General features: G+C 49.2%; 1 protein-coding gene across 5 annotated transcripts; it reads left to right on the forward strand.

Annotated features, from left to right (window-relative positions):
* The first annotated feature begins 35 nt into the window (after positions 1–35).
* Positions 36–24,688, forward strand: NCF2 (neutrophil cytosolic factor 2). Of its 5 annotated transcripts, XM_079931063.1 has the most exons (16): positions 597–654; positions 759–1,019; positions 2,395–2,477; positions 5,893–6,001; positions 9,967–10,101; positions 10,953–11,060; positions 11,430–11,489; positions 12,927–12,970; positions 14,495–14,636; positions 14,835–14,903; positions 15,910–15,985; positions 17,744–17,769; positions 18,178–18,329; positions 18,458–18,569; positions 21,539–21,716; positions 24,229–24,688. In XM_079931063.1, the coding sequence occupies exons 2-16, from the start codon at positions 984–986 to the stop codon at positions 24,339–24,341; spliced, it is 1,443 nt and encodes a 480-aa protein (XP_079787189.1). In that variant the 5' UTR covers positions 597–654; positions 759–983; the 3' UTR covers positions 24,342–24,688. The 5 variants fall into 5 exon arrangements, with proteins under 5 accessions (XP_079787186.1, XP_079787187.1, XP_079787190.1 ...); XM_079931060.1 differs by lacking the exons at positions 597–654; positions 759–1,019 and adding an exon at positions 36–423; XM_079931061.1 differs by lacking the exons at positions 597–654; positions 759–1,019 and adding an exon at positions 36–423 and having other exon boundaries at positions 10,000–10,101.
* Positions 24,689–26,492: the final 1,804 nt, after the last annotated feature.

Genomic DNA, 26,492 nt, shown 5'->3' on the forward strand with positions numbered 1-26,492 from the left:
CTCTGATGCACTTCCTCTCTCCTCCACCCTCCGCCCCGCTTGCCCTCTCTCTCCTTCTCTTTCCTTTTCTTTCGCGGTAGGCTTATGCGTCAGTTGCCGAAAGGTGGGGACATTTCCTGCCGCCTTTGCAACACTAAGGTGTCTCAAGGGAGGCTGTGCCCCATTCTGAGCTCCAGGCCGAGAAAGTGAGGACCAGGGCAGCCCTGCCAGGGGAGACACAGCTCACTGCCTCCCGGTTTGCACCTGACCATGTCCCTGGCCGAGACCATCAGCCTCTGGAATGAAGGGGTGCTAGCAGCCGACAAGAAGGACTGGAAGGGAGCCCTGGACGCCTTCACCGCTGTCCAGGACCCACACTCCAGGATTTGCTTCAACATCGGCTGCTTGCACACGATCCTGGGAAGCATGCCCGAGGCGGAGAAGGTGAGTGGAGATGCCTGTGCCCGTGGCCTCCCCCGGGCCTTTGTCATTAGCGGTTCTCAGCTCGGCTTCGCTTTAGAAACCTCTCAGGAGCTTCGGAAGCACAAAAGCTGCGCAGGCCCAGCCCACCCCCGAGATCCCGATTCAATTGGCCTGGGGAGGAGCCTGCGCAGCCACAGTTTTGAAAAGCTCCCCAGGTGGTTCTAACAAGCAACCGGCTGGGAACCCTTAGCTGTGGGTTATGCTCTCCTTTATTCTCCATCTATTACATTCAAATCATTCTGGACACTTTCTTTAACACCTTTTTGAAAGCCTCCCTACTTTGTTTTTTCTATCAGCTGCTAGCCGCAGAATTTCCATCTCACTGCTTCACACCTGATTTTAAAGCACTGCTTTTGGCTTTCCGAGACGTTCCTGTGTGTGAGCTTTGCCTGCCCAAGAGATCAAGAGAAGGTGCTTAAGAAAAATCGGTTTCATCTCAAGTGACAATTCTGATCAATTATGTGGTGCATTCTTTTAAGGATTCTGAGGCCGGTGGAAGGAAAGCAGACGGTGATTGATTAATGATGTCTGCCGAGGACAAGTTGTGGGATGTCATGGTAACTTTCTCAACTATTTTTTCTCTCATCCTCCCTAGTATGGGGCTGAGCATTCTCAACAGTCACTTTTTCAGATTGGGCATGGTAAGCTGGAAACGGTATGGCGTTTGGAAGCAGAAAATCTAGGATCAAACCCCAGCTCTGCCTCTCTCCGGACCTTTGGTCTTCAGGAAGTCAAGTAGACTTCTGGCTCTCAGCTTCTGGAGAGGTTAAACATCATGAAGATTGAGTGAGGCACCAACTATTTTTTTAAATTAATTTTTATTGGGGTATAGTGGATTTACAATGTTGGGTTAGTGTCTGCTGTACAGCAAAGTGAATCCGTTATTCATATACGTATATCCACTCTGTTTTAGATTCTATTCCCATATAGGAGGCACCAACTAGTAAAGTGCTGTGTAACTTCACACCACTGTGTAAATGTTAGTCCTTATTTTTACCTTTTACTGCAAGTCTTTGCAAGGTGGTGTGGACTCGCCGGCCCCTTGATAGGGCTAGTTGCTACCACAGCCATTCTCACCCTGACAAAGAGGGAGAGAGAGACCGCCTGGAACACCTGCAGAGACTACCAAGCCTGCCTCCGGCTCCAGAGTGGGCAGACAGGAGTGCAGAAGGGCCCTGCGTCTGGCTGGAGGGAGAGGGCCTCCACCTCCTCTCCGGAGCCTGCCCGGGGGCTGAGCCAACGGCACCGCAGATGCACTGTCAGGAGAAGAGGTTGGCCAAGCTCGGCAGCTGGTCTGGGTGCAACTCTGCCAGCAGGGGCTGTTGCCTCCGGCCTCTCGGGGCTCCTGGGCGAGGCTGTGCGGCCCAGCTCACCTCTCCGCCCGCCCACTCCGCCATCCACCCTTCGTCTCCCTGCTCTAGGCTTCTCTTTGCTTTCTTCTGCTCTGGCATCTCATTCTTTCTTTGGTTTCATACTTGAGTCCTCACTCCTGGCATTTTCTATGCATTCTTATTTGTTATTATTTAAATTGTATAATATTTCAAAACAGTGAACAAAATGGCCCTAAGAACACACATACTGATAATTACCTTAATTGCATAATATTTCTGTAATACATTTATAAAATAAATATTACGCTGTATATAACATTTTAATTAGGTTATTTTCAAATTTGATTACTTTTATTATTTTAATCCTGTCAGTAATCTTGAAAGGCAGATGTGAATATCCCCATTTTACAGAGGAGAAAACTAAGGTTCAAGGAGATTAGGTAAACTGCCTCACGCTATGCCACTAGGAAGTGACAACACAGGGCATTCTGATCCCTCAGCCTCCGGTCACCTTCAAGACACGAACCATTCTCGTGACCTTTCCTGGCTCACCCTCTGGCTCATCTCACACCTCCTCACTGCCTGGCTGTTCTCCCCACAGGCCTTCACCGAAAGCATTAACCGAGACAAGCACTTGGCAGTGGCCTACTTCCAACGGGGGATGCTCTACTACCAGATGGAGAAGTAAGTGGTCCAGTGTTGCACAAGCTGGAGAAATGCACAGAGAAACCCCGAGGGGGTCTTGGTGATGCTGGACCTGGTGTTTGAGCAGTATCTCCCCAGCCTCTGTTGGAAAGCATGACTGGACCTTCTCTGGGAAGTTATGCAATCAGTCAGCATGAGGCAGAAGCCCTCTCCGGGGAGGGAAAGCAGGCCTGCTGCCCAGTTATGGCCCACAATGAGCCTACATATCTACCACAGGCTAGGTGTGGCACCCCACCAGTGTTCCTGATGGGTCTTAGCCCAGGTGGTGATACCTTGTCCATCACGGGAGCATCCGTGGTGGTCTACTACTATGAGGTATTGAGCTGTCACACAATGACGACTGTCATGAAACCACATCAAAACCCTCCTTCGTTCCTGCAGAATGTGTTTTCAAACACCCGGTTTAATCCATTCAATGAGATAATTCAGCCACCAAAGTGAGAGTATAAGCAACATTATATGTACAAGAATATATTAAGGGCTTCCCTGGTGGCGCAGTGGTTGAGAGTCCGCCTGCCGATGCAGGGGACGCGGGTTCGTGCCCGGGTCCAGGAAGAACCCACATGCCGCGGAGCGGCTGGGCCCGTGAGCCATGGCCGCTGAGCCTGCGCATCCGGAGCCTGTGCTCCGCAACGGGAGAGGCCACAGCACTGAGAGGCCCGCATACCGCAAAAACAGACATCTAGCAGGGGGACTCCCACCCCGTTTTAAACACAAAGCAAGCCTTTTGAATAATGTCAGTTCTTTCTTTCTCCCTCCTCCTGGGCCCAGATCTTTAACCATCCTGATGGGCAGAATTATGAGGAGGATTTTTTTGGGCTCATTCAACCCCAGGGAGACACAGGCGTTGTTATTTCACAGCTGAAACTCAGCTGCTGAGCCCGCTCGCCAGAGAGGCAGGTACACCCGCAGGTTAGTGGTGACAGAACTCACGCGTGCCCTCCGAGAGGACCTTCCGTGCTCTCACAGACAGGCAGTGGAACGTGAAACAGGACACCTGCCTTTCCACCTGCCTGCTTCTTGGCTCAGTGAGTCGGAAAGAACAGAGATGCTTACCTCGCCCCCCTTCAAGGGAATGCCTAAAAGGATGTGTAAATGACTTGAAATTCTTCTTTCTTCTTAAGGAATGACCTGCCTGCTTTTTTTTTTTTTTTTTTGCTGTACGCGGGCCTCTCGCTGTTGTGGCTTCTCCCATTGCAGAGCACAGGCTCCGGACGTGCAGGCTTAGCGGCCATGGCTCACGGGCCCAGCTGCTCCGCGGCACGTGGGATCCTCCCGGACCGGGGCACGAACCCGCGTCCCCTGCATCGGCAGCATCGCCCCGCATCGGCAGGTGGACTCTAAACCACTGCGCCACCAGGGAAGCCCTGACCTGCCTGCTTTTAACAGGTTTTACAATCAGCTTTATTAACAAGGATGTGTTAGAGGAAACCATCCTTCTGTTTCAAACGCAGGTCTCCTGCTGCTGTTCCTCCTGCAGCCCCTGCAGCTGTGGGACCTCCTTCCAACCAAATGATGACAGAATGTCCAGCTTCCCTCCCCCCACCTTGCCGCTACCCTGGGACCTCTTGGCCAGCCTGCCCTCCTGGCCCGCTCCAGGCTTCCCCGAGATCAGTGTTCCAGCTTCTACAACTATGTATTTTTATTTCCTGATAATAGTTAATACAGTATGTGGTGTTCAGTAAGCATGTAAGAAAAGATTGGTATATGAATTTAATTGCCAGTTTTAGAGTTGGACCTGTAAGTATTAATAATAATAGTAAATTATTATATATATATAAATACGTAGATTATATTACTTATATATATAATAAAAATAGTAAATTACTGTGTGTGCCAGGCACCGTCCTAAGCACCTGAATGCTTTGTGCTCTTACTATTCTCTAATTCTAAAGATGAGGAAACAGAGAAAGTAAGTAACTTGCCCTTTGTCAGTAGATAGTAAGTGGCAGAGACAGGACTCCAGTCTCGGTGGGTGTGGCCTCAGAGGTTAGCCCCAGGAGCACACAGTAGCCAGCTTCTCCTGCGCTCTGCCCCTTGAGTGTAATACGCTCCTTGTAAACAGTGCACTCCCTATACTATCAACGTGGAAGCTGAGGCCGGGGAAGCAATTTGCCAGGGTCTCCCAGTTAGCGGCGGGGCTGGCCGCAGTCTCTCGGCCCCTGTCCCAGGGTGCCTTCATTACCCCACACCACCTCTCGAGGGTCCCCGCCAGCCTGTGTCCAGATCCCAGGCTTGCCTTCAAGAGAAGCCACACGTGGCAGCTCTGGGTCAGACAGTGGCCGGGGGGCTTTTGGTTCAGTTGTCTGCTGGGAGCCACCAGGCAGCCACATTTGTTCCTGCCAGGACAGGGGCTGGCGTGGGGATGGGGAAAGCTTGATGTTTGCTGCTTCTACCCCCTGCTGTCTGGCAATGGCTCCCTCCCACCAGGGCATCTGTGGAGGTCAGGGGCAGGCCAAGCAGGTCTGGTCCAGGTCCTGCCCACGCCCCCATGGGTACTATTTTTTTAAGTGGTTTTTGGGTTGTTTGTTTGTTTGGGGGTGTTTTTTTGGCCGCACTGTGTGGCATGTGGAATCCTAACCAGGGATCGAACCCGTGCCCCCTGCATTGGGAGCCCAGAGTCTTAACCACTGGACCACCAGGGAAGTCCCACCCATGGGCACTGTTGATATGGTCGGCCCTATTCTCCACCACGAATCCAATGACAGCCGCCCTGATTCACCTTGAGCCAGTCAGCACAACGCCAACCCAACAAAGCAGAAGGGCAGAGCCAGAAGTGATAGAAATGCTGTCTGGCTTAAGTGATGCTTTCTGTTTTCTTTTTCCCAAAGCGTGTGGAGGAGGAGGGAGGGGACAGGAGACTACAAAGGCCGCAAAACCAGTAGCTAAGCTGGACTCAGGAGAAGCTGAAAGAGAAAGCTCTGGGCAGGAGGGTGATGCCAGTGGCTGTGAGAAGGGGCCCCTTGGAGCTGTGTCAGGCTGGCCTGGCCTCCTGGTAGGAAGCAAGGCACAGGCCATGGTCTGATCAGCCCTGTGGGGACGTGGAGGCCAGCAGGGGCTGCTCTGCTTAAAGCTCTCAGGGGAGACTGAGGCTCTCTTGGGAAGTGACAGGCTGGTTGTCGGAAAGGTGGGAGGTGTGTGTAGTCAACAGAGACAAAAATACCTGTGGCTGCCTGAAACTGGGAGGCTGGCAGGGTTACTGGCGTGCACAACCCCAGGGGGTGCCGTTCACACTGGGTTCTGTGGGATGCTGGGGCTCAGGATTGGCGAAAAACTAGAGAAGGTCAAAAGAGATTAGACAGGCTTCTTGTCCTAGTGAGATGGACGTGCAAAGAGCAGCAGACACGTTTTATTCTTTATGCCTCCATACCTTCAACTGGTTTCTTTCCTGCAGATATGATTCCGCCCTTAAAGACCTTAAGGAGGCCCTGACTCAGCTTCGAGGGAACCAGCTGATCGACTACAAGATCCTGGGGCTACCATTCAAGCTGTTTGCCTGTGAGGTGAGAAGGAAGGGCCCAGCCTGGGCAGGGGTGGCTGCTGGCTGAGGGGCAGCTGACAGATGCACGTCGATCTGTTGACACATCCGGGAGCCTGGAAAAGGCATTTCGCCTCCCCTGCCTTAGGACTCCGATTTTTCCCTTAAGAAAAGACTCAGATCAATTGCTTCGGGCTCCTCATGGAGTCCTCAGTTACCTGAGTTCATGGATTTGAATAACGTGAGGCTCAAAGGACCATGTAGAAATGAGTTTGCTGGGTTCTCTGAAGGGAGGCTTAGCTGCACACGAGTATGTTGGCCTGTGAAAGTTGTCCCAATAATTTGTATAATTCAGGCGAACAGACAATTTTCTCAGCATCATACTGACAAATCCAAAATCACGGGTTCACTTGCCATACAGAACCTGCCTTAACCCCGCGCAGTTCCCAAGTTGACACTCTTTGCGATGCGTGGTCTGGCCTCATGTACTTGGTATATACCCAAAGAGAGAGAGGACAATTTAGCACCAAGCTGTCCCCTCCTGGTCAAAGAACAGCTCAGAGCACACAGTTAGGAAAGGTCTCCATAGAAGGATAACTTATGTTCTGTATGACCAAGACGGGGAGGCATGTCTGGCTGTGACTTCATAGGTTCATGTACTTTTTCCAACCCACCCTCTGCACTCCCGTTCTAAACCCCAAATATATACCAGTAGCTTTAAAACTAAAATTCATGCAAATATCATAGATCTTTATTTAGAAGAATTGGTGAAAAAATGTCCCCTTGTTTTAGTTTCTCAGACAGGAGAAGCCAAGTGTCCCCAGGGTCACTCAAGGCTAATAATAGAGTCCACAGCTGCCTGGGCCCCTGGGGACACATGTCTACCCCCAGCCCTGTGACAGGATAGCAACTTACTTCAGTTCTCCCACACTAGGGAAATGAGGCTTTTCGGTGGGAATTGGCTGGCCTTTGGCCGGCTTCTAGAGTACCGTCTCTCAACTGTGGTCCTTTTGATACGTTGGACCAGCTCATTCTTTATTGTGGGGACTGGCCTGTGCATCGTAGGGTGTTGACCAGCATCCCTGTCCTCTACCCACTAGATGCCTATAGCACCCCACCCGCAGGGTGACAACCTAAAATGTCTCTAGATATTGCCAATTACCCCTGATTGAGAATCACTTACACAGAACCGCTAGAGAAAGAATCCTAGAATGGTACTATCAAAGCAGAATTCCATGGGAGGAACATTCCTCCTCTAATTGGAGTTGAAATGACCAGGGGGCAGGAAATACTGGCTGTATGGGCTTCTCTGTAAATGAGGCTGGACTTTTCAGGGTCCCGTACACCACATGGGACACTCCAGTCACTTCCCTACTTATAAAGCCACCGCTTCCTTCCCACCAGGGTTCTGAGAAATCACACCATCCTTTTTGAAGAGTCTGGGGCTTTTCTGGTCATGGAGTCATAAAAACCTGTTGCTAGAAAAGGTCTTAAGAGCAAGTGGCTGAGAACCAAACAGGAAGTTTTAAATGGCTTCGAGCTCTCCTTTCTTCCTGCACACGTGGTCAGGGTTGGGCCGGGCTGGCCAAGCGTGTATGCGGAGGGCAACAGCTCATTGCTGCTCAGAAATAGCCCAGGAAGGGAGCCTAGATCTCCGTGTCTGGGCTTGGTCCCTGTGTCCGTCGTTCAGCACGAGCCACTAACTCTGTGGAAAAACCAACCATGTCCCCCATCCATACTTGCCTTGATAAACTGTCCTTTTTATCTGGATGAGGCCCTGGACCAAATCACAGTGTGGGTGGCAGGCTGGTATAGAGAAGTGTATTAATGATCTGCTGCTGATTACCAAATTGCTCTACAGCAGAGTGGCTTAAAACAATACTGTTGATTCTCTCACAGTTTCTGGGGTCAGGAACCCAAGCTTGGCTGGGTGGTGCTGGCTCAGTGGCTCTCGTGAGGTTGCAGTCAGGATGTTGGCAAGGCTGCTGTCATCTGAAAGCTTGGCTGGGGCCGGAGGATCTACTTCTAAGGTGCCTGACAAGTTAGTGTCACTGGTTGTCAGGAGGCCTCAGTTCTTTGCCACATGAACTTCTCCGTAAGGTGGCCTGAGTCCTGTCATGACATGGAAGTCATGGGACTTCCCCCCGAGGAAGTAATGAACCAAGACAAAGTAATGTGGAGCCTCAGTGTCTTTTATAACTTAGCTTCAAATGTCACACCCCCCTCATTCCCATAATATTCTATTGGCTACACCTGTCAGCTCCCTTGGATGTGGGAGGGTGAGAATCACGGGAGCCATCTTGGGATCTGAGAGACAGGGATCAGATCCCTGCCCAACACTTACTAGTTGTATAAACCTAGGGAAGTCATGTGTCATTTACTAGCCTCAGGTTCCTCATCAGCTGTAAAGAAAGGCTGAGTACTTACCTCATACCCATTTGCTAATAAATTCACTTGTTTTTGCATACATTTATAATGCCTGCTGGTGTCAGGCAATGGAGGTCCAGGAGCCCACAAGACAGTGTCAGCTGCAGAAGCTCATGGTCACGTGTAATGCGAGGTGATAAGGTTAGGGCAAGAGAAGTGCTAGGGAAGGACTATGCAAGCACGGAAGTGAGGCCCCTACCTTGTATGGTGGTTGTGGGGTTAGAGGTAATGCAGATAAAGTGCCTGGCCCAAAGGGGCGGTCAGTAAATGGTATCGTTGATGATGGTGATGATGATGATAAAGACAATGACAAGGACAGGCAGCACTGATCTCCAGGAGCCCCAAGTTCTTCGTAGATTTAGCCTTCTGACTGCAAACACACAGAAACCCCAGATGGCATCAGTCCGCAGACTCGGCCCTGTGATCTTCCCCCAAGCCACGAGGGCTCTCCCCGAGAAGGCAGGCGAGACCTCTTTGCTCAGTCTCCGGGCAAGTCCCGAGATAGTTCCCCAGATAATAGTAATGAGAGTAATGAATTCACCTCGTGTGTGCCAAGCAATTGAACTCAGTGCTTTCTGTGAATTATTTATTTCTGACAAAAATCTGGGGGCAGGAAACATTACTATCACCCTTTCATAATGAAGCCGAGGCCACATACTAGCAAACAGCCCTGGGGTACCTCCACTGCACTGCCTCCACGTGTTAACAGCTTGGAAGGCCAACAATCCCCTTCTCCAGCCGGGCCTCGGTTGACCAGCTCTACCTCCTCTCTGAGGCCCTGGAGAACTGCCCACGCCCCACCCCGGGGCATCAGGCTGTGACTCCCATCACTTTCACCTGGGAAAAGCTTGTAGCATCTCCCGGCTGTTTAGTCGTGCTCCATACAGGCTGCGAGGAGCCCTAAGAACTTGCTGCACTGTCGTTAAAAAGAAGTAAAGTCAACCCTACTTGTGAGCTGCCATCTTGATTTTCTCCCACCCCAGGTATAGTGCTGCCCTGGGTTTGTATCGAGCCTCTTTCCACCTCCAGTGGACTTTTGCCCATAGAGTTTCCTCCTGCCCATATGACGACATCACAGTCTTGTTACTCCTGTGTTCTGCACAGGGTTCTCTTGGTGCTGATGCCGAATGATGCATCTGGAACCCTCTCTCTCTCTCCATCCCACACATGTCCAGTCTTTGAGCCCTGGCTCAGTGGCAGAAGCTGGTCTGGGAGGCCCCAGGCCTGTATTTTATTCCCAACTCTTCAAGGGGCGTTGACCACATCACCGTTCTCAATACCAAAACCACACAATAATTCTAGTCCCCTGCTGACCTATCTGGCTGTTGAAAGAACACACACGATGTTGGATTTGTGCATTATCTGATGTTTTCTATACACCGTCCTTGTGCTAGATATAACTCAGGAGCAAGATTGATGGTATTTTGGATATTCCCAGGAGAGCTGGGAAAGGGAGAAATGTCACCAGGCAACATTCCGGGAACACACGTGCAAGCTCTCCCCTGCGTGGTCCCTAGATTCCGAGCAGCCTCAAGTTTTATGTTGCGGCCTGTGCTTTTCTAGGTGTTATATAATATTGCTTTCATGTACGCCAAGAAGGAGGAATGGAAAAAGGCTGAGGAACACTTAGCATTGGCTGTGAGCATGAAGTCTGAGCCGAGACATTCCAAAATCGACAAAGCCATGGAAAGCGTTTGGGTGAGTGCGCTGGGGAAGCAGGTGGCAGGAGGACTTGCTTGGGTTTGCGTTTGTTTTTAGTGCACGTGCGGATCGGGACGTCGTAATCGTGGTGCTTTTAGCTCCTCTGAACTCTGGGTAACACTGATCTTGGGGCATGTTTCCATGTGGTATGGGACAGCAGAGCCCTCCTCATGCCCCTCTGAGGGGCGCCTGGTGGCAGCCGGGGAGGGGGAGAGGCTGGGGGCTGGGGCCGGCACACAAGGGCAGAGGCTGTGCCCGCTTGCTCACCCCTGGGTCCTCGTCACCTGGCTCTGTGCCAGGTGCATGACCGCTCTCAACAAAAATGCATTGATTATGTGAACGAATGGTGAAACGTGTCCATCGTTGGAGCACAGCTGGGGATGAAGCTGGTTTTAAATAAGATTTTTAAATACCAGGAACGAGGGGGCTCAAGTCAGTCTGTACACGCCTATCCACGTCCGCGGACACCAGTCCCAAGAGAGCGCTGTCGTGGGCCTTGCTTGGGTCAAGGGCCACCTCTGTGGTTGTGGTGCCTCCCGGGCCATGAGTGCCAGCCCTTCCTGAGCCACACAGAGTGGGAAAGGGGCAGCTCCCCTAGGAGAAGAGCGTGCTGGGCAAGCAACACCCACAGATGGCCTCATGGCCTCTCGGTGTAAGGCGATTGTGAACCCAAATGGTCCTACCTTAGACACCCTGAAATAATAACAAGTCTGGCCCTGCACGTTGAGAAGAAGTGCTCTAGTGAGGTTATCTCAACGGATCCATGCATCCATTCATTGAGGGACGCAGGACGAGCACCCTTAGCCCCATTTCACAGGTAATAAAAGACCATGTTCTCTGTGTTTTAGAAACAGAAGCTGTATGAGCCAGTGGTGATCCCTGTGGGCAGGCTGTTTCAGCCAAATGAAAGGCAAGTGGCTCAACTGGTCAAGAAGGATTACCTAGGCAAGGCCACGGTAAGTGAGGTCACTCAGCGTCCCCTGAGATCCCTCCGGCATGGGCCCTGTGGAGCAAGGGGAGAGGGACTCTTGGGAAAAGGGCACCTGCCTTGTGGCTCTGCCCTGGGAGAGCAGCAACTTCTAACCCAGAGGGTCAGCAAGCCCATCTTTAGCCGCCCTCCACTTCTGTTCTTTTTTTTTTTTTTTTTTTTGCGCTACGCGGGCCTCTCACTGCTGTGGCCTCTCCCGTTTGCCCTCCACTTCTGGAACCAAGTACCCGCGAGAACAGATCCAGGGTGTGAGAAAGGAGGGAATCTTGGGGAAAACCACAGAAGGATGGGGAAGCAGTGCTGACCGAGCCCTCACACCTTCCTTTCTCCATTTCAGGTCGTGGCATCTGTGGTGGATCAAGACAGTTTCTCGGGGTTTGCCCCTCTGCAGCCACAGGTGAGGTGGTCCTGTCCTTCTCCATGGGTCGAGGTCTCCAGAGCTCTCTGTGAAACAGCCAACTGGGGAGAATATTTGTGCTGAGCTGCCTCGTTTTAAGGGCTCCTTCAGCTGAGCTCTCAGTGCCACTGAGGGTGTCTGCATGACCATTCTCTGTCACGGGTCCCATGACTGGTGGGGGAATGAGGCAGTTTTAGGCTTAATCTCAAGTCCTCAGGAACCAACACTCCTGCTTCTCCCCAAATGCCAGGCTTCACTTCTCTAAGTTCTAAGAGAGCTCTGGTGTGTATCGTCTCTCCCGAAGTCTTGACTGTTCTCTCAGGAAATTGAAACACAGCTAGGGAAGGCTTTTTCACAATGCCTCTTCTCAGACACAGGACACAGGGGCTGGTAGGGGACTCCCATGGGGCCCGGGGCCTGAGGCCGTGGCTCTTGTGGCTGCATCTGTCTGCCAGCGTGCAGAAGATTTCCTCGGGAACACAGGTTGGGGGCCCAGGGTGAACCATCTTTCTGCTCAAGCTGGGCTCAGAGACACAGATCCAGATGGATTAGGTGACAGTGGGTCTAGAAATGTGAAGGCAGAGCTCCCTTATGAAGGGAAGAGGGTAGGGCCGGCTAAGGAAAATTCTAGCTCTGCTGCAAAAGAACTGTGATGGACAGGAGTGTCGGTCCACACTAGCAGAGGGAGGCGTTTCTGAGCGTGGCAACCACGGTCCAGTGTACACACACCCGGTCACCCTGAGAGCAGCGCTGACAGCCTCCGGGGTCAGAGAGATGACCACTGGCTCAAAATGGGACCGACACCGGGGCACTGGAGGGTAAGATGAGCAAAGGAGGAGAGCAAGAGAGGCACAATTCTTTGACCTCTTTCTTCACCATAAGGTTGAAGAAAGCCTTGCGGGGTTCCCTTGGGCTTCAGGGCAGCCAGGGGACTCCCAGAGGGGAAGAAGCCTGGATAACTGGGCTCCGTGCTACTCAGTGTAGAAAAGGGAACCCACCTCAAAAGGAGAGTCTTGCCTGCTCAGTGGCCCTTGGGTTCATTTTTAAATACCCACGCGTGTCATGTGACAGAGCAGACAATAACTATAGAGCAGCGCTTTGGGAAACTGTTCCAGGAAGGGGATGGAGCTCAAAGGCAAAAGCACCCTCATGACACCGTGTTGCTCTGTGATCGCTGAACTCCAGAGACCAGGTGTGGCTCAAGATGAATTGCTGTGCTGGTGAAACCTGGGCCCTGGGAGCTGGTGGGAGGCGTTATTTTCGTGTTTAGTCAGGGCACAGTGTCCTCTCCCTAGACAGTGTTCTGATTGAGCCAGAAATGCAGTCTTTGATTTTCTGGTCTGGAAGGAGGCTTAAATTACCCTTAACCGTCTGTTCTCTCTCCCCCTCCTTCACTGACTGTCCTGCCCTTCTTCATTTCTCCTGAATGTTCAATAGGCAGCTGAGCCTCCGCCCAGGCCCAAGACCCCAGAGATCTTCAGGTAAGTTAGATTTGGGCCAAAATGCAGACTATCCAAACTCCAAGCCTGAACTGATGGCAACAAAGGGCTGAAGAAGGTGAAGCTGGGGTCGGGGGCCAAATCCTGTGCAGTTTAGCCCAGCATGCCCGCTCCTCCTGCTTTCAGGGCTAGAAGGGAGTGATGCAGGGGACGGAGCCCTGGCTGTGGTGGGGTCGACATGGGGGTCTGGCCACAGCTGCGTGGTGGCCCCGTGTCCCCAGGTCAAGGTGCGCCCAGAGAGTGAGGGCTTGTTGCTGAAGTGCAGCAGTGTCTGTGGAAGGTCGCCGCTGGGGGCCGCACGCCGACCTCAGGGTGGAGAGCTCTCTGCAGGCCGCAGCCCCCTCGGAGGAGGGGAGGCCGGGCTTCTGGAATCAGGCGAGCAGAGTGATTCCAGAAGCTGGAACGGCACGTCCTTTCCTGTGTGGGCGTTTTTCACTCCCTATTGGCACCCGTTTTCTGAAGAAGGAAGAGGAAGGACTCAAGAAAAAGAAGTCATGTTTCTGTAAGATGAGAAGCCAAGAATGACATAACCTACAGCTTTCTTAAGAGTTATCTCTAAGTGAGGAAACAAGCCTAGCTCCCGCGCCCGATAGGGAAGGGTGTCACAAAAGCTGAAAAAAGTACCAAAGCAACTACAAAAGTCAGGGGGCTGGATTCGCTCATTCCTCAACTCTCCATGTGCTGGTGGGGGCAGTATCCCCTATATACATGAATCCGGTGTTTGGAAACAAAAGGAGGGGCTGGAGGGAAAGGCAGGAGCAGAGTGGGAGGGAGGGAGAACCAGCAAGGCCAGAGCGAGTGGAGGGAACGTGGGCCTGCCTCAGTCACACGCTCCGAAGTGGCACAAATGGGACGCCCCAAGAGCAAAGCAGGCCTTGAGGAAACGGTAAAGGGGAAACGACATTGTACAAGGCACAGCTAGGCCAACCTCAAAGCTCTTTACGCTCTCCCCCAAGCCTCCCGGCTCATCTCTCCCCCCGCCTGGTGGGGGGCTCATCTCTCCCCCGACGTGTGCCTGACCCACCCCCATGCTGGCTCTAGGTGATTGCTCTTCCCCCCTCCCCAACTCATCTTCCTCACCCAGCGGGCTTTCCCCCACCTTCACCCTGTGCCCCTCCTCTGATTGGGCTCTACCCAGGCTTCGGCACTGGCTAAGCATACCCAGGAAACTTCCTCCTCAGAAGGGAAGGGGGGGCAGGGATGCCAAGGCCTCGTTATGAGTGTTGTTATATTTCTTTTGTGCCACTTGCACGTATGGTTACGGAGCACGTTCTCGTGCAGTTTCCTACCGAGTCCTCTTGGGACCTCAGGCAGGCAACCTCCCTGCTCAGGGTCACCTGGGCAGTTAGAAGTGGAGTTAGAAGGTGCCTGGAGTGAGCCGGCTCCATGGCCATAGTTGCTGGTCCATAGCGCCAGGGGATGGGATGCGGTCCAGGCTAGACAGTGGTTGGGATCTTGTATCTTGTGTCTATCCCCTCTTCTTCTCCCCTCTGCGTCCCCCTGCAGGGCTCTGGAAGGAGAAGCCCACCGTGTGCTGTTTGGGTTTGTGCCTGAGACACCAGAGGAGCTCCAGGTCATGCCAGGGAACATCGTCTTTGTCTTGAAGAAGAGCAGTGATAACTGGGCTACGGTCATGTTCAACGGGCAGGTATTCAGAGGACCAGGGGTGGGCTTGGGGGCACGGGATCCTGGCAGCACATGGAAGAGCTTTTTGAGGAGCAGTACCTGCTACCCTCTTTCAGCTGTCCACCCACCCCTCCCCATGTCTCTGGGCTGTTCTGTGCTGTGGCCACTGATGAGCGCATCTCTATTTCCCACTTTCTGGCTCCGTGGTGCTGCACTGCAGAAGGGGCTTGTTCCCTGCAACTACCTTGAACCAGCTGAACTGCGGATCCATTCTCAGCAGAAGCCCCAGGTACTGTAGTGCCAAGGTCTGACCTGTTCCCCCCACTTCCCCCCCAAGCCCCCCACCGACAGACCACGGAGGAGAGAAGAGCAGCGCGGAAGAGGCGCTGAAGACACACTAGTCCCGAGCCCACCTTGCATTGGTACCAGCTGCCCAGAGCGGAACCTGGGGATGAAGGAAAAAGCCCAGATGTGCTGAGTAGAGGCATTGGCAGGACCTACCGGGGCCCCCCAGCTCTGTGATTCCTCCCGGTCAGGGGTGACTTGACCAAAGCTGTAGCCTATGAATGTCAGGTCTTCCCAGAATGTCCTCTTCACCAGGAAGAATAGTCAATGTGTTGGCTGGTGAAATCCATTCAAATTTAGAAATCTGCTTTAAAACACTGAATGAGCACAGGCCTTGCCAGCCACTGCTTCTGATGCTGCTGCCACCGCACCCTCAGCCCCCATCTCAGTGACCTGCCCTTCTGCCAGGCCTGAGGAGTGGTCTTTGCTGCATCCATGCAGATGTCTGATGGCAGTGGACCCCGTCTCTCTCTAGACTATGCAACCAGTTGTCCTCTGTGGGCTTGGCCCTCCCTGGCCAGAGTCACTATGTCCAGATGACTTGACAAGTTCTAACTGCCATGCAAATGGGAAGTGGAATGTTTCCTTTGAAGGGGCAAGATGTGGAGTGAGAGGGTGAGCTAAGACAAGACTCAGGGTCCTACCCCACCTCCAGTGGGTTTCCAGGGTGGCTCAACGGGGTGATTAGGCAGCAAGGGCCTTTTACCTGGGGGCTAGGATCCTCATTTCTATTGCGATTGGTTTTCACCAGGTCAACCTTGCGTCCCATTTAACCAACACTTTCCTTAGTCTCCCCTGAATGTTACCACCCCCCCCAGCTTTTAGGAAGTCGTTTGCATCTGACTCCTTTCCATGGGGGTCTGCAGGGTCTGCCCTGCCCCCACCTCCTACCCCTGCCTAAGAACTGTGTCTGAATGAAGGTTCTCACCCTCTCTTCCTGTTCCCTCCAGGAGGAAACCTCGCAGGAGGCTGATATCCCAGGTCCTCCCAGTTCCAGGGCTCCTGGGAGACCCCAGTTGTCACCAGGTTTGTGTCTCTGGAGCAACATCCCAGGGTTGGGTGTAGCTGCTCTCCCAGCCTTCCAGGGAAATGTGGTTTCTTGTCCTCCCAGCAGGCCACTCAGTTTAGGACCGCACGGCCCCAGAGGCCCCTCCCTCCTGTACCACTCACCACTCACCGACCCCAAACATAGGAAATCGATGGCCTTCCTCCCTGCCTGCTCCAGAACACTCGTGGGGCTTGGGCACACGTAGCTGCTTTCTAGGGGCACTGAGTATCCCAGCTCGCTCATCAAGTACGGAGACCTCAGCCCAGGAGGAAAGTTTCAAGTAATTGCTTCACATGTTTACTTAAAAGGCGGATGCAGTGGCTCTTTTCAAATGTCTGAGGAACTCTGTCTGGAAAAGAAACTGCTCTGCAGAGCCCTGAGGGCTGGACAAAGAACCATGGGGCAAGTGTGAAAGGCAGACTCTCCTGATGTGTGGAGATGGCTGCCCTGGGAAGTCAGGGGCTTTTTGTCACTGGTACAGATTAAGCCGATTCTGAGTAAGTGCTTGGCAGCGGTGCACTGAATAGGTGGCATGTCCAGATCCTAGGTCAGTGATTGTCATGCCCACCTGGTCATTAGAATCACTTGGGATGCTCCCCGCCCCTATTTTTATTTTGAAAATATCAAGCCTACAGAAAAGTTGAAAGTATAGTACAATAAACACCAGAATACCTTTCACCTAAATTCAGTAATTGTTAACATTTTGGACCATATACTTGCCCTGCTCCTCTCTCTAGTATAAAATGTTTTTCTAGTGGCTGAGCCACTTGAAAGTAGGTTACAGACTCATGATACTTCACCCTACACTTCAGCGTCTGTCTCCTAAGAACAAGGACATTCTTCTGCATAAGCACAATATAATTGTTATATCTAGGATAATGTTAATATTATATCTTAATTATATAATATAAATTGTATATTTCATATTCAAATTTCTCCTACTGCCCCTCAAAATGTCCTTGATAGCTTTTTATTTTTGGTATTTTCTGTCTAGGGGTCCAGCAAACATATTAACCTAGGAAGATTTTAAGAATTTGGATTCCTAGGCCTTTGATTCTGGTGTTTTAGGACTGGAATCAGGCTTAGGAACCTGTATTTCTAGAAAAAACTTCCCAAGTGATTCCAGTGATCAGCTGGGTTTTAGATCAGTGATCGTTTTTGATCATGCACCCCTCCCCACCATGGTGAATATCTTTAGAATATCTTTATCTTCTCTTATATAAATTATATACATACTGCTATATTAATATATTTTGCACATTAGAAAACATACACAAAAATAAGGGACAAAATGAAAATAAGTGGTTCTAATATTTCTTCTAGTGGCCCCTGGCTCATCTTACACTCTCTGATTTTCATTTCTACGGAGCCCACTGCTTTAACTGACCTTTGGGAGTCTTGAATGATACCACTACACCAGCAGCACTGCTGTTAACTGACTTTGGGGAATCCCTCCCTAACCCCATGGGTTGGTGAGAATGTGATGGTCCTTTGATAATTACCTATATCCTCCCTAAATCAGAGACTTGGTTCATCTGTGTGTTCATGGCTTCGCCCTTCACATCACCCCAGTGATTTACCCTGCAGTTTATTACGATTAGTAATCATCCCAGAGGTTAAAGGACAGGAAGTTGGGTGCCCTGTTCTAAGAGGTTTCCTCTTGTATATGGCAGGGGCTGGCCAAGAGTGTTCATTCATCATTGTCTTTTGTTTTATTCCTTACCTTCTTCATTTAGGTCAGAATGAAAAAAAAGAGCCCAAGGTAACTTTTTTTTTTCCTTGTACTATTTTAAGTGGTAGAGGAAGGAAGAGCTTGGGCTGCCCACTTAAGCATGTCCACGGGTGTGTCTCCCTGGATTACAGAAAGAGACCCAAAGGAAGGGTAGACCAGATGCTACCACACATACAGGGACACCCTCGACAGTCCCTCCCTCCTCCATGCACACACTGCCTACTGGCCCATGGCTGGTGGGCCAGATATAACCCAGCAGGAATTCTTATCCAAGTGAGAGTTGGGCTGGAGGACAGAGCTCTGAAGGCCCTCTCGTGTTACTGTGAAACCAGGTACTTCTTGGCCTCTCCCTGTCACGGGGTGCTCCCTGTGATCCGGCATGTTTCTCAGAGGAAGCCTCAGACACTCATGAGTTCCCTTTGCTTGCTCTCCCCACAGGAAGTCAAGCTCAGCGTCCCCATGTCCTACACACTCAAGGTGCACTACAAGTACACAGTGGTCTTGGAAACTCAGCCCGGGCTCCCCTACAGCCAGGTCCGCGACATGGTGGCTAAGAAGCTGGAGCTCCTACCGGAACATACGAAGCTGAGGTGAGCTCCACGCAGGGGGCAGTTAGGGGGACAGCTGGGGAGCCTGCTGCTGGCCTGGTGGATGGCAGTGGAGGATGGCTCTGCACTGATGCTCTCTGACTTGATTCTTCCTCATTATCTCTACCCAGCTATCGGCCTCGGGACAGCAGTGAGCTGGTGCTCCTTTCAGAAGACAGCATGAAGGATGCCTGGGCCCAAGTGAAAAACTACTGCCTGACTGTGTGGTGTGAGAACACAGTGGTGAGTGCGGTGAGCTCAAGGGCATCTAAGGCCATGTTTCTAATGGGCCGCTTCCTCAACAGCAGTTCAGCATTTACCCGGCACCTTCTGTGTGCCTGTCACTAGGCTTGGGGTTAGGGATACGGTGGGTGACAAGCCTCAGCTCTGCCTCCGTTCCATTGCATCCTCACCTGGGTTGCAGCCAAGAGAGGGTTTCCCACAAGAGAAGAGCAGGCCCAGGCGCCCAAAGAAAGCTTCTAGTCCCTTCCATCTGCTGCCACACCTAATTGTTTCAATGTTTAGACCCATCACTATCAAGCAAGGTTGGAATGAAGTCATAGCTTGAGGCTGAGCTCACAGCCATTCTTCACCTTAAGTTTCCACCGGTTAGAACACTTGGGAGTGAAAGAAAGTAGTGAGCATTTATTTCACAAAGAGATGCCTTGGATAAAAACCTCCTACTAACAGCAAAGCATCTATTGAGAACTTCCCATGTGCCAGGTACCATGCAGTCTGTGTATAATTCTCATAATCCCCATAACTCTATGAGGCAGGTATTGTTATCCTATTTTGTAATTTAGGTAACAAGGCAAAGGGAGGTGAACCTGACCGAGATTACACAGAGCCTGCCTGTCGTACTCTTGAACACCTCGCGATACTAACAGTAAAAGGGCAGGTTATCTATAGGACCTGAGGTCTAGAAAAGAGTTAACTGACTTTCCAGTAAGAATAAAGGGAGTCAGGAGCAAAGTTGGAGGCTAAAAGTAGTAGCTACAAGTTATTACTCTTGGACTTTGTCCCTTAGTCTCTCAAGGAAAAGTTGTCATTTCTTTTCGTTGTAGATGTTAATTATCTCCCCCAACAATGGTCCTTGGAAACCAACCATCTGCTTTCTGTCAACATACTTTGTTTGCCTTTTATGTGATTTCACACTAGTGGATCATACAGTATACACTGATATATTCTTTTGTTTTAGTAGTCCATTCCTTTTGAACGCTAAATGGTATTCCACTGTATGGATACCACAAGTTGCTTATTCATTCACCTGTTGGTGTACTTTTGGGTTGTTTCCAGCCTTTGTCAAGTGACATTAATTCTTCAACCAACATTTGCTGGGCTCTTACTGCTCTCTTAGATAGGCACTAGAGATATAAAAACTAGTTAAGACACAGGCCCTTCTTGGGGGGAAGACAAGGGCAAACAGATGACTACAAAGCGTGTGTTAAGTAAACTGATGGAGATGCATGAATGCCTTACCGTGTTATATAAGCACTCAGGAGGGTATCTCACCCAAAGAGGCTGGAGGGAAGTGGGACAAGTCAGTAGCCTTCCTAGAGAAAATGATGCTGAAATTTGTCTTGAAGCTTATCCTGAAAAAGGTACATAGAAATTAGCAAGGTGGAGGAGGTTAGGATGGATGTGTTACATAGATGGAGAGAACTTTGGGAAGACCACAAGAATCACCATAATGGGAGAAGGGGGCTCAGTGCCACTGGATGCAACCGGGACAGCGGCTGGAGACAAGGTTGCAAAGGCCACAGGGCCAGATCAGGGAAGGCCTTGTACACTGCTGTGCTAGGATGATGCTATGAGCAGGGAGAAAATAGAGAGGGCTTGCTTTGGATTGATGATTCAAGGGGCATATGAGCAAGACAGGGAGCTCAGCTAGGCTGGCCGGTGGGCTTCCTCTGAGTACTCAGCTCCCCATCCACAGTCTGGAGGCTGGGGTGTCCCGACCAGAGTCCGTGAGTCTGCAGTCTCCACTGTCCAAAGCTGTTGTCGAGTAGGGTCCCAGTGACACTTCGGTTCTCCCTCTACTCACCTGTGTTTCCTGCTTCAGCGTTTGTCGACTGTGGCGTCTGCAGTTGTATCAGTCTAGGGGGTATAAAATTAAATAGTTCCTAAGTGAATCCTTGGTCAGTTACTAGTTTTCACGTGCAAGTAGATTTTGAGGCCATGGAAGTGACCAAAGTGGGAAAGCTATTCCAGACCATGCAGGCCTTGGGCCCACAGTGGAAGGCAGAGTCCCTCCACCAAACCCGCATCCCTACAGCTGGGCAGGGACTTCTGCTCAGTTAGGGAAGGGTCTCTTTGGTAGGTTCTCACTCAAAGGCAAATGTTCCATGGAAAGAAAAAAAATGAATGGGAGGGGAAGAATTAAAGAGGACGGGCCTGGAGGAAGGCCCTGTAGTAAACCCCACAAAGTAAACCTTGTGGTTATCTAACAGTTCAGAAAATTGCCTTCAGGAAGTAGAGACATTGGAGCTGAGACGTCCTGGTGCCTCTGGCTGAGAGGAAAGGCCCAGGGCCCTGAGGGTGCATGCCAGTGCAAGGGGTCCCTTGAAAGTTTGAAAGGTCACTCTAGGTTTTCCAGTTGTCTGTTTTTGGACTAATCCCTTCAGTTCTGTCTTTAAAGGATTCTGCTTAGGAGTTCTGCTCTAAATGTGAACTACTTCACTGAAAAGGGTTTGTTTTTTTTTTAATGTTTGAGATCATTGTTAATTTCTGTAACAATTGTTAACTCCTGCAGGGAGTTTCTGATTAATAGATTTGGGATGGCGCAGAAAATTTGTATTTCTGTAACAAGGTGCCCAGTGTCGTGGGTACTGGGGAAAGGGTGTTGGATTTGGGAGTTAGAAACCCAGGTCTGACTTTAGGTCCTGTCACTTACTTGTGACTCAACCTCTGTTTCTCCATCTGAAAAGAAGTAACACTAGTACCTATTCTACCTTTTTTCAGGATTACTGTAAGGTTTCAGTAAGATTTTAAGACTATCTACAGTCCTGCATACCTTTTGGTTTCATTTATCCAACCATCCGGTGTTCATAAAGTACATGCCAGGTCTATGCTAGGTACTGACCACAGACTGGCCTTTCTGAGTTTATAACCCAGGTGCTACACTGACATTTTGCTGACTGATGCTGACTTTGGTGATGTGCAATGTTCGCTGCAGGAAGTTAGGAAAACTAACAGGCCTTTTATTATTTCAGGGTGACCAGGGCTTTCCAGATGAAACTGAAGAAACCAAAAAATCTGATGCTAATAACCAGACAACAGAAGCTCAGCTTAAGGAAGGGAGCCAAGTGGTAGCACTCTTCAGCTACGAGGCTACCCAGCCAGAAGACCTGGAGTTTCTGGAAGGGGATGTAATCCTGGTGTTATCAATGGGTAAGTGCTACTCCTGGATTAGAGTAACTAATTCACATGTTAGCAGGAATAAATTCAAGAGCAGAGAGAAGAAAACATCAATAAGCTACAAACTTTAGCCGATGTTTTCAATATCCTGCCTAGCTTTCAGCCAGAGGGAGCAAAACTGAGCACTGACCTTTCCATCTGATGCTCTCTCCTGGGCAGGGAAGCAACAAATGGCAGACTTAAATCACATTTTGATTATTAAAGATTGTTTTGGAAGCCATGGATTCTCATACCAGAACTAATGAATTGGAAGGTGGTTAGAATCATGTTGCCTTTGCACCAAACCACATGATACTGATCTTCTGCAAACTACAGTTCTTTGAATTGATATACTTTTCTAAGATGAAGGAAGAAGGGGATAAATTTTGCCTTAAGAAGCAATTATTCAGAATTGCTCTCTCTGGCAACTTTCCTGGATGTTACAAATCAAACACATTAAACGCTGAAATAAGTGGAGGGTTCTAATTTAGTTCTTCTCAAACTTAAGTATGCGCATGCATCCTTTGCAGTTTGTGAAATAAAATTCCTTGGCCCAGCTCCAGAGATTCTGATTCGGGTCTGGGGTGGGGCTCACTAATTTGCTTTTTTTTTTTTTTGTGGTACACGGGCCTCTCACTGTTGTGGCCTCTCCCGTTGCGGAGCACAGGCTCCGGACGCGCAGGCTCAGCGGCCATGGCTCACGGGCCCAGCCGCTCCGCGGCATCTGGGATCTTCCCGGACCGGGGCATGAACCCGTGTCTCCTGAATCGGCAGGCGGACTCTCAACCACTGCGCCACCAGGGAAGCCCTAATTTGCATTTTTAACAAGCTTCTAGGTGATGCTGGTCTACTGACCATACAGAGGAGCACCGCTCTAACTCATGGTTTGACACAGTCTTATTTCTCTACCTGGTAACAAGCCAAGAGTCACATCAAAAGCTTCATTCACATGGCTGAAATCTTGTGCATTAGTAATGCAAAGTGGTGAAAACCGAACACTATTATCGATTATAACAGAAAATCTAACAGGTTAAGAAACGAGAGCAGGAGATTTTAAAGTTAATGGGGTAAAGAGTGAGTGTACACGACTGTGGCAACTAACTCAAAATATGAGTAATGAAAAACAGAAACAGGATGCACAATCAGTGCCTATCTTCTGAAAGGGAGAATGGAAACTCAGTTGTAAGAGTTGGATTTAACTCCCCACACCATTTTTAAAGTGTCAGCATCAACCAATCAGCTAAATTGTCCAGAGGTTTTTTTTCAGGGTTGGGGATAAGAAAAAGACAAGTGAATGCTCTGAAAAACCTTCTGGGTAGGTATGCAGAGAAGGTGGTGTACTCTTTTACTGGGATATGTATAAAAGTCTAAGTTGGTCTAATTCAGAAAGTATCCATGTAATATTTTGACATAATAACACTTACAGAGAAAACAGATTCAGCATAAACATTGTGTGGGGCTGAGGGGCGAGTTCAACTGTATTCAACAGTTATGAGAGAGTTTCATTCCAAAAGTTTCTCAAATTTAAAATGTGAATCACCTAGGGAGCTTGTTAAAATGTATTCCGACTCAGGTTTGGGGTAGGACCTGAGATTTGGGCATTTCTAGTATGCTCCCAGGATCCACGACAAACAAATGCTGCTCCGTGACTCACATTATAGGAGGAAGAATCAAGACAACAGTTTGCAATTAGAATCACCTTGAGTGAACTTTAGAAAAAACTCTGATGCCCGACCACACTCCACACTAATTAAAGCAAGAGTTTCTGGGGACAGGATCCAAGCACCAGTGCTGCTGTAACATCTGATACAGATGTCTTACATCCAAAGATGAACTTCTGAACTGGTTCTATGGTCTGGTAGATGGGCTTTGGAGTAGGTCATACATACCTAAGGTGTCTGGTATTTATTGGCAGAATGACCCTGAACAAACTATTAATCTCTCTGGGTCTCCTTTTCCTTAGTAAAACGGGGATATTATCTACAACTGAGTTATGAAGTCTGTGCCTGCACTTTATTAGTCTCAAAATAGGTGCTATGAAAATTCTTGTATTTTACAAACATGGACTGAACCCATCACTAGCTCCAACTCTCAATTCTTTGATCATTCACCAGTGAACATTATTAATATATTTAACCAATTGCATGTCCCTTTCCTGTAATCAAAACAAAGATTCCCAACAAAGCTAAAACTCTTTGTTAAAAAAAAAATCGTATCTAAAGATTCATTATTCAATTTCTTTCACTTTATTTCTTTGGTAACATTTTGAAAAGTCTAATTCATTCCTTTGCATTTTATTCCTCCATTATCATGTCTAAGACAGAAACCAATAATGAAATGGCTAAGTCCTATGTTTGCTCTTACCTCCAATCACTTTCCAAAGCAGACTTTTCCCTGTTAGCCCAACTGGGGGGTGAAGGACTGACAAAAGATGTGTGCAATATTCAGATGAGGTAATTCTCCTATACTCATTTTAGAAATTGAAGTATACTTTTCCTTTTATCAGTGAATGAAGAATGGCTGGAGGGGGAGTGCAAAGGGAAAGTTGGCATTTTCCCCAAAGTTTTTGTTGAAGAACGTACAACTACAGACTTGGAAAGCACTCCTAGAGGAGTCTAGGATGTTTCACAACCTGCAAAGTTGAAGAAAAGGAGGTACTGTCATTTGCAAGATTTAGCACGCCTCTGCAGTACACTGTACAGACATCGCTGTTTGGAAGTATTAATTCATCTACTTTTCCCTGTTAAAATTTAACCTATTAGACAGTGATGTGGAACTTTAGATGATGATTACCTTGGAGGTGGCGAGGGGGTGGTGGTTGGAAGAGTCTGGAAGGGCATGAGGGGGGTCTTCCAGGGTGCTGATAATCTGTTTCTTGCTCTGAGTGCTGGCTACCCAGATATGTTCAGTTCGTGAAAATTCACCGAGTTGTATACTTACTATTGGTACACCTCTCTGTGTGTGTGATGCCTCAATAAAAAACTTACAAAAACAAGATACCCAGAGTGCAGGCCCAAGACCTAAGTGTAATTACCCCCATTCCTGCACCATTCCTATCACAGACTCCTAGGGCCTCAGGTTACTTTACAGGTAATTCGGAAGGCACGCGCACACACACACAAAATTAACATTTTGGGGGGTTAACAGTCTTGTTGCTTAAACAGAACCTAGACTGAGTTATGTACCCCTGAAATACAGCTTTTAATTCCACAGAAAATTAAAATACTAGAACTACATCCCTTCATGTGTTCTCAGGGAGGAACATTTCTTAAGAGTTCAATAATGAATGTATGCCACGAATAAATAAGAAATGAAAAGCAGCTGTGTTCAGGAAGCCAGTTGGTTAGTACTACCCTACTAGGTAACATTTTATAATAAGTATTCTAGTAATATACATGATAGAATGCTATCGGTTTATTCTGGTTATCATTTAACCAAATGGCCCAGTTTTTCAGGGTTAACTTGGGTGAGAGTTTTCCATAAATACTAAAGACCTGGCCTTGATCCCCCCACTTCCTTTTGTAGAATACATGTGGCTTTGTTAACAATTTTTCAAGTGTGTAGGTGTGTGTGAACAGCACAGTTAGGAAGTGAAGTGTAGACTGAATCCACATCAAGGTGAAAGGGCAGCTGCTGGGCGTGCACACACACACTGGTGAGCTGCGGTGCTGGCTTCTGGCACATGCAAAGGCCCAGCAGGCTACCACTGGAAATATGAGACACAACTTGAAGAAATACAACACCAAAGCAAAGAACACCAATTACTGTTGCTGCTCATCACACTTAGTGAGTTTACTGGGCCAAAAGGATAAACTATCTCTGAGTTGCTTTATTAAGGGTGACAATAAGGATAAAAATGCTGAGCTGTTAAAAGAATTGACAGTTTCTTTCTACCCATCCCTTTCCATAATCCTGCATATTGGTTAGGAACCTTACTAAAAGCAAAAATAACCCTGAAGCATATTTGATTTTTGACCTTCTTTGCTTTCCCCTAGATGACTTGTAAGTAGTTTAAGTTTTTGTTTTTTAAGTTGGATTTTCTTTTAGGATAAAAAAGAAACAGTCTATACACAGATCTGGTTGGAGAGAACATGGTTTAATTAAAGGCAAAGCTGAATTCAGCAGCTGCAGGTCTTGCACAGACAGACCAAAACAAAAAACAAAAACAAAAACAAAAACAAAAAAATAAACACAAAAGAAAGTTTACTACACAAAACCAGTTTCTGATGAAGATTCTCCTCTCCCTCCTCATTACTCCACACTGAGGATGATAAGGCGAGGAACCCCGCCCCAAGAGTCAGAAAACATTCCAAACACCAAATTCTCATGCAGAAATGGGGCTGTAGATGGGACGTGGGCACTACGTGGGACCGAGACGGTGAACCTGGTGAGCTTGTCAAGGGCGCAAGAATCCGTGACAGTTCAAACACTGGAATGTTGCAGCTGCCTGAATGAAGAGCTCAAACACACAGAGTGGGTAAAGGCAGCAGGGAAGGAGGCTTGGGACGGAGGGAAAGGGAGAAAGGTGGACACGGGGAAGGGGCTGGAGAGAAGCACAAAAGGTTTCATATTGCCATTGGGTGGGGGACTTCACCCTTTGGGACCTTTCAAAAAAATAAAACAAAACAGAAAAAACCCCAAACACCATGTCAAACTAAAAGAGCAGTAATCTAAGCATACAGGACTCCAACCACTGTCTCGGAAGAGCAATGAGCATGAATCTCACCCCTTTTCATTGCTGGGGTTGCCCAGACTCCAGTGATGACTGGG

This window comes from Stenella coeruleoalba, assembly GCF_951394435.1.
Source record: "Stenella coeruleoalba genome assembly, chromosome: 1".
NCBI lineage: Eukaryota > Metazoa > Chordata > Mammalia > Artiodactyla > Delphinidae > Stenella > Stenella coeruleoalba.

Coding starts and splice junctions, on each gene's coding strand:
- NCF2 (XM_079931064.1), top strand. CDS start 250: ATGTCCCTGGCCGAGACCATCAGCCTCTGGAATGAAGGGGTGCTAGCA. Junction 11,061..11,429: donor ATTACCTAGGCAAGGCCACG/GTAAGTGAGGTC, acceptor TCTCCATTTCAG/GTCGTGGCATCTGTGGTGGA. Junction 11,490..12,926: donor TTGCCCCTCTGCAGCCACAG/GTGAGGTGGTCC, acceptor AATGTTCAATAG/GCAGCTGAGCCTCCGCCCAG.